General features: G+C 36.7%; 1 protein-coding gene across 3 annotated transcripts in view; it reads left to right on the top strand.

The window, feature by feature from the left end:
- Positions 1 to 15947, top strand: part of LOC136877339 (BRCA2-interacting transcriptional repressor EMSY) — a 261181-nt gene extending 245234 nt beyond the window's left edge. For all 3 annotated transcript variants that reach the window (XM_067151291.2, XM_067151292.2, XM_067151290.2), the window contains one exon: positions 13486 to 15947. In XM_067151291.2, the coding sequence (XP_067007392.1) occupies positions 13486 to 13550 (65 nt within the window). In that variant the 3' untranslated portion in view covers positions 13551 to 15947. The remainder of the gene's footprint in view (positions 1 to 13485) is intronic.
- The last annotated feature ends 5908 nt before the right edge of the window (positions 15948 to 21855 follow it).

The raw sequence follows: 21855 nt of genomic DNA, 5'->3' as shown, positions 1-21855 counted from the left end.
ATAATAATAAATCTGAACCCAAAAAATAATAAATAATATAGATAAAAATGAACGTGGAAATAATAATATTGACCCTTAATAATATGAATAGGAAAATAGTAAAATGACACAGTAGCGGTGGTGATTACACATCAACACCTGGAAACATGACGGGAGATAATAAATACGCAAAATCAAACCATATGTGAAGGAAAACTTACAGGCCTAATAAACGACGACTAAGGACAGGAATGTGGAACGTGCAGGAGCCCTGTTGAGGTCCACAGGATAGCATGACGTTATGGAGAAGAGAAGGTTCTCAAGAATCACCCTTGAGCTTAACTATATTAAAATTAACAAAATACAACTTCAAAGGAAACAAATAAAAGAATTACAGATTAGCAGTTGCATAACATATTAAAACCAAGGATGTTAAAAAAAATTTAACAAAGGATACAGATACACGAAACCAAAATCAAGACATAATCGAGATTCATAAGTAACTTAGTGAAACACAAGTTTTAACATCGTAGGATTATGCAGAATTACAGTGTGTGCGGGTGAAAGAATTGAAATTAAAAACAACGGGAATCTAGGGCAAACTCAGACACGTTGAAATTAAAACATTGAAAATTACATTAGACGAGAAAGTACCAAAACTCAGAAATAATTAAATAAAATCAAACGTAATCAGAAAACATGGAAGTAGCATAGAAATAGCTCCCCAAGAAGGGGAAGGGTTCCCGAGGGGAGCCCTCGAGCACAAGTGCTCGCTCCAGCGGTCGGATGGAATGACGCCAAGAACTCGCATCATACTCCGAAAGCCGACAGAAGACCGCAAATGGCCCGATCACAATTAACCAATAGAATACAAATTCCACTAGATTCTCGTTCTTTTCGCCAATTTAAAAGCCCGTTATTTTGGCCAATCCAATTGCATGACCATATATGGTCATATTAAGATAGTTAGCAATTTCTCGAATATTCCTATTGCGACACCTGTTTCAATAGCAGTAACCGCACGTGCGGTATAGGATGCTTCAAAATTAAAGCACCTTACAAAATTTTTCAAATGTTACAAATATACAGTTCTTGATATACAGATCACTTAATCACTCTTGCAATGTTAACAATAAAGTTCATAAGTTCCATTCTTGAGGTTTCCCTAAATTACATTTCTTTCTAGTTACATAAAATTTGAATACAAAACTCACTCCAAAATACTTCTTGCATCTTGCACTGTTCATTCTGTCCAAAAATAAAATGGTACACATAATAAGAAACACTATAATCAATAATTTTCAAATAAAGGGTAAATAGTAATTTACATTTCCAAACTCAATAATTACTTTCACAACACACAATGCTTAGTTCCAGTTCTCTGTCCCACCACAGAGTACAAAAGTGATCCCAAGTGTGTCTCTTGACAGTGATCATAGGCTTCTTGTTAGTTGTTTCAGGTATAAAAAGTTGAAGGAAATAAGAATCATACAGGACAAGAAATTAAAGGTATGGAAATTGAAGGATAAAGAGAAGGCCACAGAATATCAAGAAAAAATCCAACAGCGAATACCAAAAAAAGACACTGCAACAGTTGAAGAAGAATGGAAAAATTTCAAGGAATGCTTGGTCAAGACAACAGAGGAGACGTATGGAAGAACAAATGGCAAAAGCAAATGGAAAGAGACACCGTGGTGGAATGATAAAACAAGAGACAGAGTCCTTAAAAAGAACAATGCCTACAGAAAATATTTCAAAAGTCAAACAGATAAGAACAAAGAACTCTATAATTTGGCGAAAATAGAATCTAAGCAGGTTGTCAGAGCAGAAAGAGAAAAATGGTTGAATGAATGGAGTGATAAACTAAATGAAGATGTAGATGGCAACAGAAAAATGTTGTATTGAATGATGAAGAATAGGAGGGACAAAGAACAGGCTAATTACTGTATCTGACTAGTGATAGTGGGTATCTCATTACAGATGACAGAGAGATCAAAGAAGAATGGAATAATTATTTTGATAAGCTGTTCAATGTGAATGATATCACAAACATTCCATTAGATAGATTAGTTAATGATGGAATGATGGAAGACACTATAACAGATCTGACATGGAATGATATACGCATGGAAATACATCAAAACAGGAAAATCTCCAGGTATTGATTAAGTGTGTGGTGAAATGATAAGGTATGGGTGATGCAGGAAAGCAGTGGATGTATAGACTTTTTCACAAGATATGGAAGGATGGGCAGATACCAGCAGATTGGAAAAAAGGTATCATCATTCCACTCTTTAAGAAATGTGACAGGAAGAAATGTTCCAATTATAGAGGAATTAAATTAACTTTCCAAGTGGGAAAGCTGTATGTAAGGATTTTAGAAAGGAAAATAAGACCATTGATAGAATTAAAGTTATCAGAGGAACAATACGGATTCTGGAAAGGCATATCAACAGTTGATCCAATATTTGGACTGCGTCAGCTAATGCAGAAGTAATATGAACATAATAAGGTCCTTTAGCTGGCCTTCCTGGATATCAAAAAGGCCTTTGATACTGTAAGCAGGGACAAAGACTGGGAAGTGCTGAGAAACAGTGGTGGAATCAATAATGGCATAATAAAAGGAAATGAGAATTTATATGAAGACATCAGTAGTTGCGTCAAAACACCATCACGAATGACGGAACCCTTTAGAATAACTACGGGCCTAAGTCAAGGTGGAGTTCTGTCACCTCTTCTCTTCTTTTCCATGATGAATGAGATTCAGCAACAAGAATGCCAAAACGTTGGTGACAACAAAATGAAAGTCATGCTATTTGCTGATGACATCAGTATATGTGGAGATTCCAAGAAGGAGCTTCAGGATCAGATCAATGCATGGACAGTAACAGCTAAAGTATCATTGAAATGCAAGCAAGCAATTTATCTGACTTATTACATGCCAATTTTGACATATGGGAGTGAGACCTGGATTATGAGGAAAAAGGATGAAGCAAGGATTCAGGCAGCTGAAATGAGATTCGTCCGAGCGTTGGTTGGCAAAACAAGACGAGATAAAATTCGCAATGAGAACATCAGACATGGCTGAGGTTGGCAGAATTGAGGTTAACATAACTCTGCGTAGACTCAAATGGTATGGTCACATGCAATGGATGGATCCTGATCGTATACCCAGAAAAATGTATGATCTGCAGTTAAAATATTCAAGACCAAGAAAGCGGCCAAGAATGCGATATACAGACATGGCGAAAAACGACATTCAGCAACAAGGAGGGGACTGGGACAACATTGAAGAAGGAGAAAAGTACAAAGACAGAAGTTGGTGGAGGGGCTTAATTCGCCAACCCATCGTATAGATGGAACGACGGGGGATATGTATGTATGTATGTATGTATGTATGTATGTATGTATGTATGTATGTATGTATGTATGTATGTATCTATGTATGTATGTATGTATGTATGTATGTATGTATGTATGTATGTATGTATGTATGTATGCATTTTCCCAATTGGCAAAATCATGAATTATAAAAGCAGAAATGATAGTGAAACAAATTAATGTAAAATATACAGGGTGTATCAGAACTATACCAACAAGAAAATCAGGGATGCTCTTCGTGTTATGATAAGCAACTGATAGGTGGAGAAAATGTTTCTTTTCGAGAAAATCAGGTTACTTTGTTACTTCCGGGTGCGCAATTCAAATTGTCAAACTCACCATATTTGCTATGTCAGAGCACAAGCTGCTGCCATGCTTCAAGGAAGAGAAGGGTAGGGAGGGAAAGTGGGGTGTATGATGGAGACAGAAGATAATGCTCTGCATGTATGCACAAGTATCCTCGTTCGACTCACGCAGGATTGTCCTTGTCTCTTACAGGCAATATCCACAGTTTGTTTATTAAACAGACATATCTGCACACACAGTATAGGAACATAATGTAATTAAGACACACTTGTCAGTCAAGGAACGCACCAGATCGTTTTCCCTCTTGTCTGTTGGTCGCAGTAATGTTCTTTTTTTTAATTATTATTATTATTATTATTATTATTATTATTATTATTATTATTATTATTATTATTATTATTATTATTATTATTATTATTATTATTTAACATGTTCGAAGATGCAGTAGTGCCACCCTATGATTGTGTATTCCTTCACTCACAACATTGTAAATCGAATGAAATGCTGAAAAAAGGAAACAATACTCCCAATGGTTTGATTACAGTAGATGTTCAATATGCCCCCACCCCCCTCCTACTTCGGTGCACAGTTCCTAACGGTGTAGTAGTGACCTTAGGACTCTGTTCAGAATGTGTAGTGTATCGTGAACGGCCTGGAAAGCTGCCTGTATTTTTGGTACAAGTTCATCTTCCCTTTCTAGGGGGTTCGCATAGAAGTCAATTTGTGCACAACGAACTGTATACTGCCCACTGGGGCTGGGAAGCGACTATGCGAAAGGAACAATAACCTTTTGCATTTGCACCGAGCATCACCTCTATCTTTCCCTTCCCTTCTTCCCTCCTCTGATGCACAGCAACAGGCAGTGGATGGCTCTCTGGCATAGCAAAGATGGCAAGTTTGTTGGTTTGAATTGCACGCCTGGAAGTAACAAAGTAACCTCATTTTCTCCGCCAGTCTGATTGCACTATTGTTCTTAACAGAACACGAAGAGCATTCCTGATTTTTTTTGTCGGTATAGTTCTGATACACCCTGTATGCTGTACATTTTTACATAAACCATGACAAAATCTAAAATTACTCATACAGTGGTCTCTTACCAAGTTCTTACATTTTCTTACCAGTATCTCATTCTACCTTCCTGATCAACTTTTCCACCCAAGTTTCCTTAGCATGCTCCTGACACTACTATTGGTTCTGTGTTCTCTCATACATACCTATCTGGACTGAGTAGCTCAGAGAGTAGAGCGCTGGACTTCTGAGCCCAAGTTGTCAGGTTCGATCCAGGCTCAATCCAGTTGTATTTGAAGGCGTTAAAAAAGACAGCCTCATGTCGGTAGGTGTACTGGCATGTAAAAGAACCCGTGCGGGACAAAATTCTGGCACCTTGGCATCTCTGAAAACCGTAACAGTATTTAATGGGACATAAAAATCAATAACATTTATTATTATAATACATACCTAGCTGCTTATCTCTGTACCTTGCTTCAGTTCTTGTATCAAATAATCTTTATATGGGTACCACACCCCTGAAACATATCCCATTTGAGATCTTATTCCCCTGCTTGCACCTTTTAACATCCGTATTATGTGTAGTGACCGAAATTCCTTTCTGACTGCATCTCCTATATGCCTTCTCCAATGAAATTTCTTCTTCTTTTTCTGTGTGGCTTGCCCAGTCTTCCAGAGTTTGGCTATCTCTACAGCTAGTGCATCTTGATTTTCTGCGATGCATTACAGCTATTCAAATTTTGTTGTTCCTGTCCATGCTTTGATGTTGTTGAGATAGGTCATTCGTCTCTTCCCTCTACTCCATTGTCTGAGGATTTTTCCTTTCAGTACAAGTTGTAACAAATTGTATTTCTCACCATTCAGCACATGGCCCAAGTAGGCAATCTTCCTTCATTTAATGACTGCCAGGAGTTCTCTTTTACTGTTCACTCTTGTCAATAATCCTTTGTTGGTGACATGTTGAACCCAAGAGATTTTCATCATTCTTCTGTGCAGCCATATTTCAAGAGCTTCCAGCCATTTAATTGTGATCTGCATGCATTAGAGGCCAGTATTCAACCCCATAAAAAAATAATTTCTTTTACAAATTGCCTTATGTTGCACCGACACTGATAGGTCTTATGACAACGATGGGATAGGAAAGGACCAGAAGTGGGAAAGAAGCAGCCGTGGCCTTAATTAAAGTACAGCCCTGGTATTTGGCTGGTGTGAAAATGGGAAACCACAGTAAACCATCTGCAGAGCTGCCAACAGTGAGGTTCGAACCCACTATCTCCCAATAAGTGACTGTAGCTATCGAGCTTGGTACCCCCATAAAGTAATGTTGACCAAATGTAACATTTTACCATTTGTTGCCTAATTTTAAATTGAGAGCATCATTGCAATTTAAGTTTTTTCATTGTCTTGAAAGTGGCTCTGGCACAAGGTAGGTATATAACAGGTTACCCACAACGGCTGGCTTGCGGTCATCTGTAATTCGAGCGTGATGTCACACAGATACCTGCTCTCTGATCGTGGGAGTGCTTTCCAAAGGAATTTAATGATTGTGATAGATATTAACCATACAATTATTAGCTCGTGTGCCCCCTATACCTGCTCAAACTGACTGTAAATAGTAGATAACAAACACAATAATGTACAATACAAGAGCTAATCGTGTCACAAGACTGTGGTTATTGCTAATAGGATTTTATTGGCCACACTACGCTACTGAAATCCAATAAAGTATTCTGAGTTAAACAAAACAAAGCATTACATATGACCAATAAACAAGCAAGCGAACAAAAGAACGAACAGACAGTTCTATTATGATAAAGTGAATCTTACCTTAACTGGTAAGTTTCTTCATTTTCTTTATCTTCTTGACTTTTTCCTCCATAATGTTGAGACGTTTGCTTCCACTTTGTTCCTTTTTCCTCACGTTAGTTTAAAAATTTGATACGAGCATATGTCCTCATTTTTACAAGTGTGGCTACCAGATCACTACTTAAATTAAGATCACTTGCACATATTAAAGAAACTAGGTTCTGTATTACTCCCAACCCTCTTCGGACTGTAAGTCCTTGGTAGAACGTTTCTCCATATCTCATACAGTTTGTGACCACTCAGCTGTCGGCTCTGTAAGACCACCGTATGACAGACTTTGAATCCAGGTACCTGAACAATACGTATTGTCGTATGTTCCTCCTATGTCTGTTTGGGAACCTAAGTGTGCTTTCGTGTTTTTTAGCCATCCAACCTGCAATGTAATTCAAACCTTCGACCTTCATTTCAGTGTCAGTTTCACTGGCAAATGTTCAAACAGTGTCATATTTGCCTTCTTCAAAATAGCCTTCAGCAGGAGAATATTCTAATTCATGGCATGTTATTCCGCATTTCCTCAGGATTTGTGATGAGAGATATTCATCAGAGGTTTCTGTTTGCGTGTTCTTGTGTTTCTGCATTTTACTGGCATTATTTCTGAGAATAATCATCCGAAGACAATAAAGAGCGTTCAGCAGTGTAGGGTGGTTGGATAATCCTCCTCAAGAACGGATCTGGGAAAACAAATTCTCCAGTGAATCTTGGTTTAGTCATTGGATTAAAATGTACTTCATTCCTAGATTCTGAACTTCTGAGGTCGGATATTTCAAGGAGGAGATAGTCACAAGGATAGCTTTCTGGAACACATGCTTAACATTTTTCCCCTTGCAGGTCATACTGGTAATAAGACCACACATTTTGTCTAAAATTTTGTCTTGTTTTAACTGAAGACCATACACATTTTTGCTAGGGACTTCAGAAATTGCCGGACTGTAAGAATTCATGAGATCGTACCAATTATTAATAATTTCAATGAATTTACTCGTGCTTTCAGCAACAGTTGCATCATCTCCTAATTTGAGATGACATAATGCTGTAGCTACACTATGTGACATTAATTCTGCAGTTTTTCTTACGTTCATCCTTTCTGTGCCCCTACAGTTTAGATGACTGACTTTAATTTTGTGGCTGTCATTCTTAACCAGGGCTTTCACAGGTTCCTTCGAGACAACTTTACCATCAGAAAATTCGAAGCTGGTGTCGAGAAACCAGTTCCTAATTAGTTTCAACAAGTGAGGGGTATCTGCAAAGAAGTACACTTTTTCTGACATCCTTTGGTTAAAAAACCATGTTTTTGTTTCATTGCTTCCATATGCTTTCCACAAGCCTTGACTTGCTGTGCCCATCTCACAGACACATGCCATTACTTCCTATCCCATTACCAAAAGATGAGAAATCAAATTGTCTAGTATGTCTTTTGTCATCTTTTTATCAAAATCAGCATAGATTACTTCCTTCCAATTCTTGAACAGTCCTCTCACCATCACAGCTTGCAATTGTGAACTGTGGCCTATAATTTCATCCTTCAAGGGGTCCTATTCGAAAGGACTTTTAACGCGCATTTCGTCAAACTGGAGGACTGCAATTTTCTCGTGGTCTTTATACGTGGCAGCAGCAATCTTCGTCATATGCAGAGTATCTTACAGCATTCCACTCCCCTTTCACATGTCAATTTTGAAGTCATTTTTCCAGCGGTAAAAGTCCAGGCAGAGGGTAATGCAGTTTTTGTCTCATATAATTGTAAGTTTTCTTCCCTAGATATCTTAAAGTAAAATCCGCAGATATGTCTTCATCAGTCCAATTAACACGTTTTCGCTGGTTTGTGAGTATCTTTCTTTGATTTTCAGTAAAAATTCCTTTCAAACCATTCACCAATTTTGTTTGAATGCTCTGGATAGAATTTTAACTTGAATGACTTTTGTCTTGTATCAGAATTCATTAAATCCAAACTAGCAGGATAACATGAATAAAATCAGAAAATGATTTATTAAAAGACCTAAAATCATAAGTTAGATTTAAATACCCCAAATTATATGGATTTAAACTAATAGTATCACATCAGATAAATCATTGCCACGCCCCCACACAATAGATAAAGCCATCACAACAGAAAGAGGCAACAATCAAGTCCCAAGACTGGAACGGAAGGAGTAAAGGCAAGGATATACATAATTCAATGCCATGAACAATATGAAAATACATCAAACCAAAAATGAATGTTCATGAATCACCTCAATTTTTTTGGAAATAATAAATAACAAGGTTAAAACAAGGGAGAAAATATGATTATTCAGTATTGGAAATACGTTTTTACTAAAGTGTAATGCGTAATGAATTTAACATTTACTGTAAACTTTCTCACCTCTTCTTCTCGAACAGGATTAGTCCTGCTGACACACAGGGTCGCTGATGTGGATCTGTTTCCTCCATTCATTTCTATTGAATACTAGGTCCTTCAACTCCAGTTCTTTGAGATCCAAGATGACGGTGACCTTCGATCTCCTATGTGGCCTACCTCTTCTTCTGTTCCCGGGAAAAGGCATATCTAAAAGTCTTCCCACAAAATCACTTCCTCTCGTCATGACATGGCCAAACAATCTTAGTCTTGACTCTTGTATCGTGTCTTCCTTGACACGCTGCGTGTCCATTGCAACATTTTCATTTCTGCCACCTCCAGCTTTCTTTCAGAGGCGTTTGTCATTGGCACTGTTCCCAAACCATAATATGTCAAGTCAGGGTGACAACTTATGATTTTTCAGTAAAGTCAGGACGAATCATACTCTTATAAACAAAACCCTAGAGGTTTGGTAGTATGCTCTTGTCACTCAGGTCTCCCATAGCCGCTCTCCAGACTGGACTCTTCTGCTGATCTCAAAACCTATTTCACCAACATTGTGCACCATTGAGCCCAGATAGCTGAAGGTTTCTGTCACTGGCACAACTTTCTCTTGGAGATGTACCAGTCCAGTTTCTCCACATGGCATGTATTCAGTTTTTATCTTACTCAGTCTCATGCCTCTACTCTCTGGTGCAGAACTCCATTTTTCCAATGATTATCCATTCCTCCAGATGATTCAGCACACAATACAATGTCAGCTGAATACATCATAGTCCATGGGCTTTTGATTGGGTCCCTTCTGATTTTGAGTCCATAAGGATGGCACAAAGTAGTGGATCCTAATGGAGTCGGACTTCTACTCTGAAACTTTTTGTTTCTCCAGTCCTGCACCTTACATATGTACTGCTGGTAGTGTACATATCTTGGATTACCCTGTTGCACTTCTTTGGCACTCTTTTATCCCACAAGAAGTGCCATATCTCCTGTCGTAGAACCCTGCCATATGCTTTCTCCAAGTCGATGAACACATATGCAGCACTTTCCGTCCTTCGCAGTAACGTTCCACCATCTGACACAGGCTAAAGATAGCATTTGTCATCATTCCTCGTCCAGACATGAAGCTAAAATGTTCTTCACTTATAACTTCATTCCTGATCCTTCTTTTAAGGACTTTCTTGAACACGTTCATTGTGTGGCTCATCAGCCTGATCCCTCTGTAGCTACTGCACAAGGAAATGTACTCCAATATTGCCGAAGGTTTCCCTTCAGTGGGTATGTTGTCAGGGCCAACAGATTTCCCCTTCTTTATTTTTGATAATGCCTGATTCATTTAATTTCTGTCCACTATGTTCACAAGTTTTTCGAGCTTTGGCATGACTGTTCGGTCTGTCCTCTCAAACTCTTTTTCGTCAGTTTCTGGAAATACTCCTTCCATCTTTGTAAGATGTCCAGTTCCTTCGTCAGGAGTTGACCATGTTTATCCTTTTTCTGTTTTGACTGGTACAAATCCCTTGAACTTTTCTCTCTCCATTTCATAATTCCAAATATCTTCTTCTATCCTTGCTCTGTTTTGTGCTCATATCAGAATAAGCATTGTGGTTTGTTAGTACCACAGCTTTTCGGGCTTCTTTGCGCCTCTATACAGGTTCTGCTACTCATCCCTTCTAGATGTATCCCATATTTTCTTTGCTTCTTTTTTTGGCTTTGATTTTCTCGTGCAGTTCAGGTTGTCACCACCAGGTCTCTTTGTTGTCTTTCACCTTAACCGATGATCTTCCAAGCACGTTCTCACCAGCTTGTCTGATTCAATCTGCAGTCTCTTCCCAGTTATAATTTTCTTGCCCTAGGGCAGACTGGATAAATGAACTTTTCCCAAGAAGCTATTATAACAGTCGTCTCCTTACAATCACCTTTGCCAGTAACGTCAATAAAAGGAAAAATTTGCGGAAAGGAATAAAATCAAAAGTAATCCTAATGGAGTAAATAATAAATCACAATGGAAAAATTAGGTCACAAGACTAAATTACATGAAGATATCAGACATTTTGAAATTCGAACATCATGCTTATAAGCCACCATAACCTGATTAAAACTTGAAATAATAATAAAAATGGCATAATGTTAAGAAATTACAGAGTTTACACAATAAGAAAATGAAACGCAAACACGGTTTACCTAAACATGATAGGTAAATCTCCTCATATTGACTTATTAAATAAACCAGATATCGTACCAGATATTTGGTAATCACTCACCCATATTGTGATGTTACCTATTTCATCAGAATAAACTAATCTGTCTTATATAATTAGGCAAGTCCAAATCTCCTAAAGATAGATTAACACACCAAGGCCCTTGGGTCCAAATTCCACCTTTCTTGACACTTTTTCATATTTATGGTGTATTCTGAGAAGCGGATGTGCAGATACACATCCCCGGCATCTTAACTACCCATTCTTGGCTTCCCACTAATGCCTCTTGGGAATGATACACTGAAGAGGATAATTTCAATGGACTTGCATGGAGCATTTCCTCTTATTAAGCTTAGAAATAAGTTGGGCTACAGTAATGATGCAGTTCCCATATACAAAAATTGCATCACTACCAGGATTAATGCCAGTAGGGAGTTCATGTTGATATTATACGTTTGAAAGTAAAAATTCTGTACTGACACATTCTCATGTTCATGCAAACTATTGAAATTGATAAATTAATTCATTATTCCATCACATTTTATTGTTTAAAATCATCTTTATTTTGGAGTTATTAAAAATGTCTTAATCAATCTGTCCACTCCACAAATCTAGTTGCAGTAATGTGTCATCTTAAACATGAGGAATAAACACTCTCATCAACTGTCTTTTCACTTGGTTTTTTTAATGAATTTTCCTAAATTTCTAGCATCAACCATAAGTTTAAATGGAGTTTTCCTTTCCATAGTTTGTTAAATTTTGGGCCCAAACTCTTGTTTTGTTTTTTGAAACAGTGGTAAAATTGTGTTCCTACGACTATTACCATGCTGTTTACTATTAAGAGATTGGCTTGTAAATTTTATTTTATTGTAAAGTACAGTTCTCTTGTGAGTTTTACTGTGGCCAGAGTATGAGACTACAGACATTGTACCCAATTTAAACAGTACATTAGTGCCTATTCTTCCTGATGAGCTCTAGCATTTTAACTGTGTCATAATACAAGTGCGACTGATTCGTAGTCTGGTGAGCTGACTGCCTCATGTACTTCCAAACTTTGTTCAGGACACATGCCTGTGATCCCTTATCTTGACTTGGAGCACTCAAGTTATCAATATCCAGGATCTATGGTTAGTGATACCTGGGTACTTGGGTACCTGAATGTTACCCAGTACGTTCAGATAACACCTTGGTACTCGGGATTAAGAAGCGGTATCAATGCTTGTTGTTTAGAGGGGCCTAACATCTAAGTCATCGGCCCCAGAAGCGGTATCCATGTTACCTGGGGACCTGATTCTTGCATTACATGGGTAGTTGTTCATTACAGTTTTGCGATCTATGATAATGATGATGATAAGTAAATACCACTTATTTTGACATTTGTATATTAACTCAAAAAGTGACAGAGTAAAATTTATTCTAAAATAAATTGCACCCTATGTAATGTCTATGACCTATAATTGACATATGAATACCAATATAAAATACTTTGTTTATATTTCTCTCCTGGGTGTCCACAAGTTTGAAAAGGGGGAATTTCCTAATCGGGAATAAGTATGTGTTATCGTCATCGTCCCCCGTGAATGAGTTGGAATAATTGCATTTTAATTATAGACTATGTATTTAGTCTTCAGGATAAGTTCTACTCAAAATTTTATTATTTAGACCTGCACTTAAATCTGATAGCTGCACATTACATTTTTTGTCAACAAAAATAAACCATTATGGGCCAATTCTTAAAGATTCCAACAAGTTTATGAAACTGTTGAGAAGTTGAGTTGACTATTTCTAAACACACTGTAAACAAGCCAGATTAATTTTACTAAAATTATACATCATCATCATCATCATCATCATCATCATCATCATCATCATCATCATCATCATCATCATCAATGTTCCACTCCAGTCTCCTGGGTGTTGTTTAAAATCATACTACATATATATTTTAAATTAAGAAATAGGCCCTACACAAAATATAACCCTCAATTTATGCTTTTGGAGAACTCGATTTGTATGTAAAAAACAAGTAAATTGACATTCTCTAGGTACAGAGATCTATGTTTAGCGAGAGAAGCCATATTACAGGAGGGAAGGAAATGAAATGCATTGTTGGGAATACATGGATGCAACTTATCATCGAGTGTGACTGATTCCTTGTTTAACAGTTTTTCTGATTTCCATTCCTGATTTAACAGGTACCCAGGTATTTTCACTTCCAGTAACCTTCGTAACAGTAACCCATACCCACTTGAATACTCGATTACCCAAGTCTCATCATCACTGCCCAAATCAAGTTTCAGCATGTTGCCTTTAGCCTTAATTGCTCATATGCAACATGCATATGTGCATTATTTTAGAAGGTATTTTATTTCTTGCTGGTTTCTTGCTATTTATACATTATGATCTTTGTTTTCATAGATACAACTGAAATGCACATTGAAGACTTCACTTCACAGAAAGTTCAAGGCCAAGATATGACATGAGTTGAAGTATGTCGTGCCATATTTAATATTGTATGTAACTTGTAAGAATTGAACTTTCATTTACAAATGTTTATAAGTGTACGCTATGAATATCACATTATTTTTTGGTAATGTGTTGTATGTTTACCTTGATTTTAAGAGTATGCATACACAAAACATCAGATAGAATATTTAAGATACAAAAACTAGTTAATACTGTATTTTTAAATGTTCAGTTTGGCATAGTGTCCAAATTTCCACTGATTATATTATTTCTGTCATAGATAATGTCTTGCAGCAAGTTAATCTTTGTGTATAATATTTTGCATAACTTTGAAGACTGAAATTGATGCACTCTCTGATTTTAAAAATCTCTGCTTTTAAGACAGTTTTTGCAAAATAGTCAACATGTAAACCAGGCTTTCCAGGTTTTTATGATTGAAATCAGGATTTTTTTCTACACAAAATTGACTTTACAAAACCTATATATAACCCTTATACAGTGTGTTAGAAGGCTCTCCGCATCAAGCAGTTCAGTTGCGGCCTTTCTGAGTGCACAGTTCAAGTGGCAGCAGTGTCTGCTCAGGGTCAGATGTGAGTGGACAGCTTGAGAGAACACGGTGAATCACAAGAGAGATTATAAGCACAACGGTTCTGTAACAAAGATAGACTGCTAACAAAGCAACTTTAAAAGGAGTGAATTGCAAGCCTAATGATTGTTGTACACTTACCAGGTTCACAGCAGATGTTGAAAATGTTTACAACGAAGTTCCAAGCATACGGCAGCATGTTTTCACTCATTATCAAAAACTTTAATTGATGTTTCACAAGCACACAGTTCACAAAATTTGTTATGGCTACGTTTAATTCCTCATTTGTTCTGGGAGTAGACTGGTAAACTGAGGACTTGGCAGCACCCCTGGAAAAAAAAGTCAGGAGGTGACAAATCGGGACTAAGTGGTGGCCAGAGCCGTCATCAAATTATTTGTTCCCTGAATATATCACTTAAAAATTACATGGAGCGATTGGAAATATGAGCTGTAGCTCCGTCATGTGGAAGAATGGGGCCCATGTTTCCTGTTTCATTCAATTCCGCAATGAACAGGTGCAAGATTTCATTACGGTAAACTTCTGAATCTATTATGCTGTTAAAAAACATAGGCCCAATAATTTGTATACATAAGATTGATATCCACATGCCAATCTTATGAGAACAAAGTTGTTTCACGATTTGTATGTGACTTTTAAGATGTCCAGAGTTGGGTATTTTGACTGTTTTTGTAACCAGTTAATTGGAACACATGATGATTAACAAACCTTAGGGATCACTCCCAGTAAAAGAATCTTCATCTCTGCATCTGCTAACTTCAACTCCTGAATGACAGAAAATGTATAGGTAAAGATTTAGCTTCTTTCGTGCTGTTTTGTGCGCTGTGAAGACAGATACACCAGTCTGCTATGCCAATTTCCATATGAATTTAAACTGAATTTCAAGAGCCTGTGAGAAATATCCAAAAGTTTCTCTTCCGTTACAATTGGCGGTTTACTGCTCCTTGGAGTATTGAATACGGCGCCACAGCTCCAAATTCTTTTCAGGTACTCAGGTTTAATTTGTCACCTTATTGGAAAACCCACTCCACCAAAAACATTTGCTCCTTTATAGTAAGCATCTTAAGACTCTCGAGCTAATGACCATCTCCCCCCAACCATCACTTTAACAGCATTGCATCCCACTTGGGTCGGCTGGAGTGTTGCCAACATATGCAGTATCATCGCCAGCCAAGGTCAGTGTAGAAACTCATTTCTAATGCTCTGAATAATGTAAGACATTAACTTCGTCAAATTACAATTATATGATATCTAGATATTTTCTGAAAATGTGCAATAATACATACAACCTAAAATATATCATTTCAAAATAAAATCAAATACTACATCCTACCTTACTGGTTTGCAAAAGCTATTGAGTGGGAAACAAATTACGTAACATGCTTCAATTCATGTTGTAGAGCTTGAGGGAGTACTGTATTGTGAGCACAGTTTTTATATCACCATCGATTAGCTTGTAATGGGCATTCAAAGAAAGGACTAAATTATGTGAAATATTCTTCTAATGGACAAACAATTAAAAGCAGAGTATGTGAAATATTTTCTATGGGGTAATCAGGAGTTTTATTAATCTCGACTGGCTTTAATCGGGAGTCAGGTTTTCACCAGGAAACTCGGGATACCTGGCAACCCTGGTGCAAACCAACCCCTGCAGTTTCATGTACAAAGTATTGCATATATTTTTGTTGTAGAACTGTATTTAATATAAGATTTGATGTAAATACCCGGAAGTACAATGTGGATATACCACACTATTATTGTTAAGAGTAAATAAAGTTGTAATGAAGAATGAAATGAATCATCTTAAATAAATGCATTTTATTATATGTGTTTAAAAAAATTTCTTTACTCTTTTGGAAAGTAAATACTATAGGTGAATTGTATATCCCATTTACTTATCAAAGTAGGTTCTATTATTTGTGAAATTAGCAGAAATGATATCCTCCTGATATGAAGCCTATCTCTCATATTGTGTTCTCTGCAACCATAATTACAGTAGAGTTTCACATTATCTGTGTCTCGACCTACCAAGGTTCCTTGTTATCTGAGACCAACCAAGAAAAAAAAAATTAAATGATGATCATGTTTCCATCGGCGCCAAACAATTCCATTGTTTCATGGCTCAAGTCCAGCCATTGACTTCTAATTGGTATCAGACTGAGTGAGTGCACAACACAAACACTAACCAACAACCAGTTACAGAAGAAGTGATGAACACCAATGTTAATGAATGGATGAAAGACGATGAACAGTATGAATTAAGTGATGAAGACATTATCAGTTTAGGATCCCAAGATAAAAATGAAGATGACAACCAAAGAAGAAAACAAAATCAGTCATATGGATGGTTTGATTGTGATTGATAAGACTATGGCAAGACGACATATCATTGGCCGAATTTTTGTTGCTGTGACATCTGCAAAACATGGCGGTGATAAAACGAGGCAGTATAATCAAACAGGACTGTTAAAGACTTCCTTTTATGAAATTATAAGCTTTCGGTGTGCTGTACAGTTTTGCATGTTTGTTCTTTCCCTTAAAAGTATATATTCTGTGTTTTTAACCAGGAAGATAGTGCACCGCAGAGAAAATCTCCACAATTTGCTTATTTTGTTTGTAGGGAAGTGTGAACTTGACCAACTCGCAAGTGTGCTTGTTTTATTGCTTATTTTTACCTCAGACTCAGTCTCTGTGGTAAGTGTTATTGTTGGGTCTCATCTTCAATGTAGAATTAATCTCTGCGCGCAACTCTTGCTGTGATCTTTCCGTGTGAGTTTGACTGTCTTTCATGTGTTCGATTCAGTGCATAGTATGATTTTGTCTGGGTCTTTTCCATTTACTAACATAATGGATAGCAGCAAAGAGGAAAGAATTAATAAAGTGTGGAAAATGAATTTGATCAGAATGACTTTGTTAAGGGCGCAAGTTTTTGCTTGTCAGCTTCATTTTGATGGAAGTGAAGGTGAACCTGATGAAGATACTGAGCTGACTGTAGATTGAGAAGGTGATGATGGTTATTACTGTTTTAAGAGTAAGTACAACTGGGCAAGCATACTCTGTTACCACCAATCAGAGGGAAAAAATTGAAGGGGTCCGACACTTAAAAAAATAAAGATATCGGCCAAAGAAAGACAAGGGCCACGAAGGGCATGAATAGAAAGACTCCCTAGTCCTTGGAACCTAATAGCATCATGGTTGGAAAAGAACAGGTGTTGACCAGGAGAGGTCGAATAGGATAGATAAAAGTGAGGATCCTGGCACAAGTAAGTAGAAGCAATGCCAGGACTCAGCTAAAGGGCCCATGGTCGCCAACTCACATTTCCAAGTAGAGAGCCCCTGGGACCCCTTTTAGTCACCTCTTACAACAGGCAGGGGCTACAGTGAGTGTTATTCTACCGCCTCCACCCAGAATGAGTGTAGATTGAGAAGAAGAACACGTAGAAGATGATAAAGTTAAAGTGCTCATGTGACGGAGATTGAAGAATCAGAGTACTCAGAAATAGGAGATGGTGAAACCCTTTGAAATATTCATTGTGCTAATAAATGTGATCTTACTAGGGGTGAAATAGGGTCATTCATTTACCAGGACCTAAAGGGGAGGCTGGAAATATTCATACCTCTTTACAGGCATGGGGGTTACGTCGCGCATTCCTATCTATGAAATGTCACTGTAAAATTAGTCACAAATGGAACATAATAATTGCTTTTACACAGTTGAAGTCTAAAATCTGTGGTAAATGAAGAAATATTTTATTTTTGGAGAATATTATATACACCTACTTTACTACTTTACAAATACCTTTGGTGCTACGCTCACAGTAACACACATGTCTTTTGTTTGTCTTACACTTTCAACAATTTTGTGTGTGATGTCTGTGTTCACTGAAGTTCTTTGCTTTCGTTTCATTGCTTCAGTTGTCAATGGCATAATTTCCTGAAGTGTATCACGATATGCAAGATTTAATAGGCGACAAAAAGCTATGGCCAATGTACATAAGAAGAATTCTGTAGACTGGTGATTTACTGGTCCAGTGATCATGCTATTTTCATTCAAACAAAAATGAAAAATATTTATTGGTCCAGGGATCGTGCTATTTTTCTTTCAACAATAATACTTTTTTGTGGTACATAAGATATTTCTCTGTAATGTGCAGCACCAAGTTGTTGAATGCGTCCTTAGTTGTTTTTCCATAGAGTTCCATCCACATCACTATAACATGGTCATTTGCCTCATTGAAGAACGAAATAACATCGTGAATGCTGTTGACCCCCATTTTGCTGTTTGAACTGGCCACTAGTCATATGGACAAAGATAACAAGAATCCAGAGACATAGCGCTCCCATTCCTCAGTGCTAGCCCTGGACCTCAAGAAATTAACAAAAGACGGCACCAGCAGCGGAATACGACATAAAGGAGTCCTGTCAACAAGCCTTATGTATTTCTCTAATAACGACGGTATTTCTTAAGTTACCGCAGATTTTCACTTCATTTAAGTAAAAGCAATTATCCCATTCCTCGGTGCTAGCCCTGGACCTCAAGAAATTAACAAAAGACGGCACCAGCAGCGGAATACAACATAAAGGAGTCCGGTCTGCAGACCTTAAGTATGCATTCATATTTCTCTAATAATGACGGTATTTCTTAATTTACCGCAGATTTTTCACTTCATTTAAGTAAAAGCAATTATTATGTTTCATTTGTGACAAATTTTACATTGACATTTCGTAGATAGAAATGCGCGATGCAACCAGGCATGGGAGCTATTTTCTCAAAATAACATAATGGACGATACAGTATAGTAGTATATTTATTCCTCCATGAGATTAAATGCATGTATACAAAGTACATTTTGATATTGGATACATCTTAAAGCTATAATATAATAGTACATTATGCAACAAGCCTATAATGGCAATAATTAAGACACAAGTATGTTTATAAAACAAGCGTGTGATTATGGAATATTGGAAGTAGAAGGTGCATTGATGTTAATATGTGTGTCCGACGTGTTTGATTTTGGAAACAAGTGCGAAGCTAGTGCGTTAAGCGCAGCTGCGATGCTATCCTTACCTAATTGGTCAAAGAGTTTTATCATAATCATCATCATCATCATCATCATCATCATCATTTCCCAACTCCAGTTTCACGGGTGTGGTGTACAAGTGCTCGCCATCTCTTTCTGTCTTCATACATTTTCTCTTCCAGTACATCCTTCTATTTGTGTCCTCTCTCCTCCACATCTGATCTTAGTCTCTATCCAGCGTGGTGGTTTTTTTTTTTTTTTTTTTTTGGTCTTCTTCCTATGAGTTTAAGGTTACAGTATTTTCTGGCAGTTCTTTCCCTGTTCATTCTCATTATGTGCCCATGCCACTGAAGTCTGCATTTCTTTATGACACTGGTAATGGGAACCTCAATACCAGCTACTTTCCTATTCACTTCATTTCTGATCTTGTCCTTTCTGGTAGTTTGGTTCATGATTCTAATGAATCTCATTTCAGTTGCTTGGATTCTACTGAAGTCTTCGTTTTGTCTCTAAACCGTACATTGGGATTGGAACGAAGTAAGTGTGGTACATGGTTGTTTTCGCTTTTTGTGGTATTTTTCCAGTCCCAGAGAAGATTTCTAACTTGACTGTAGAAGTTTGATGCTTTCTGTGTCCTGCTGAGTATTTCCTGCCTAATAGTGTTGTCTTTCAAGATTCTGCTTCCGAGGTACTTTAAGTGGGAAGCTGATTCGATTTTTACTCCTTCCAGAAATATATTTGAGCTTGTTCCTTCTCTGTTGATGGTCATTTCCACTGTCTTTGTTGGTCAAACAGTTGTATCATAATCATCACGTATCATAATGAAAATCTGAACTCTGATTGGTGGAGAACCTGTATCATAATGAAACTTGAACTATAATGAGCCTCATTAAGATTCAGTTTTCTGTCATATAATATATATTTTGGCATCGTCGAGCATAAAACAAAACAAGTAAACCATTATGAAAAAATAAATAATTCCGTATAACATATCTTGATGTACATATTATATATTCTTGTAATTAAATCATTGAATAAACTTTACAACCTATTTAAATATTCCTCCACAGAATGAAAACAGTGGTATGCCAGATATATCTTTAATAGTCTTTCAAATGTTTTTATTTTAGGGGCAAATTTTATGTCCTGTGGTAGTCTATTATATAATTTAATTCCTATGAGAAACGTTCCATTTTGATATGTGCTTGTGTTTGCATGTAAGATATGAATGTTTTGTTTGTGCCTTGTGTTATGGTCATGAATCCAGCTATTCTTTTTTAGGGAACTGTCTTTATTCATTAAATTCTTAAAAAAATATAAAAAAAAGAATACTTTCAAAGATACAGATACAGGGTAATGGGAGGATGTTTAAAGTTTTGAATAGAGGTCTGCAGGAATCTCTAGTTTTAACATTCATCATAATTCTAAGTGTCCTCTTTTGAATCCTGAAAGTACTTAAAACATCTGGCAACATACCCCTAAAATATTACTCCATTTATTAAGTGTGGAAATGGAAATAAGCAAAGTAAGCATTTTTTAAATGTTGTCTTGGTTGTGCAAGATTTTAAAATGCATAAAGCAAAACACATTGTGCTCAGTTTTGAATTTAAACACTGTATGCGTTTATTCCACTTGAGACCATGCTGAATCCAAATCCCTACAAATTTTGTTTTTATGTTGTTTTCTATTTGGTGATCATTTAAATTTATATCTATAGTTGCAGGTTTCCTGTTCTGAGTGCTATGGAAATTAAGTGCTTATGTTTTTCCATAATTTATTATTAGACGATTGTTTCAAGATCAATTGGATAATTGTTCTGCAACAGCATCAGCGGACTTCTGCAGAGAGCCTGATTTGTTTTACCTTTTATTAAAAGTGTGATATCATCCACAAATAAAATCTTCTCACATGAATCAGTATTCTGCATTTTGTCATTATAGTAAAGAAAAATGAAGGGGGCCCAGGACTGACCCATGTGTAATTCCAAATTTGATGCTGGCCTCGACAGATAACTGCTCATTTAGTGGAGTGTTTACTCTTGTATTTTAAGCTGACAATTTGTTTCCGCCTAACCAGAAACAATGCAATCTATTTATTAGCTTGCCCACTAATACCATACTTATTGATGTAGTTTTGCAAGAAGGATTTTGTGATTTACAATTTCAAAAGCCTTTGACAAATCCATGAATGTGCCAGTTACATTTATTTTGTTATCAATGAATTTTAATATGATATTAATACATTCATAAATGGCTGTCTGTGTTGACATCCCAGTCCTGAATTCATGCTGTGAATTTGATAGTATATTATTTATTTTTGTAAAACTTACTAGTCAGTTATACATTACCTTTTCAACTATTTTTCAAATGCCAGTTGATAAAGTAAAGTAAGTAGTAAAACTTGGAAACATCCTGATTGAAGAAAAGGGGAATGGCAGCTGGATCACGTATTTATGGACAAAACCTTCCACAGAGAAATCTACAATGTTAAAGTATTAAGAGGAGTAGATATAGGTTCAGATCATCACATAGTCAAAATCAAAATTAAGTTCACACCACTAACAAAGAAACCAAAACGCAATAAACGAAAGAGGAACTTTGATCCACACCAATTAATTAGGAATGATAAATATAGAGAAGTCACACAAAACATAAAACTGACAGATAACTTAAAAGGACTGGTTCCAATTCTCA

This window comes from Anabrus simplex, chromosome 7 (genome assembly GCF_040414725.1).
Source record: "Anabrus simplex isolate iqAnaSimp1 chromosome 7, ASM4041472v1, whole genome shotgun sequence".
Classification (NCBI taxonomy): Eukaryota; Metazoa; Arthropoda; class Insecta; order Orthoptera; family Tettigoniidae; genus Anabrus; species Anabrus simplex.
This window is presented reverse-complemented; position numbering and strand designations above follow the sequence as displayed.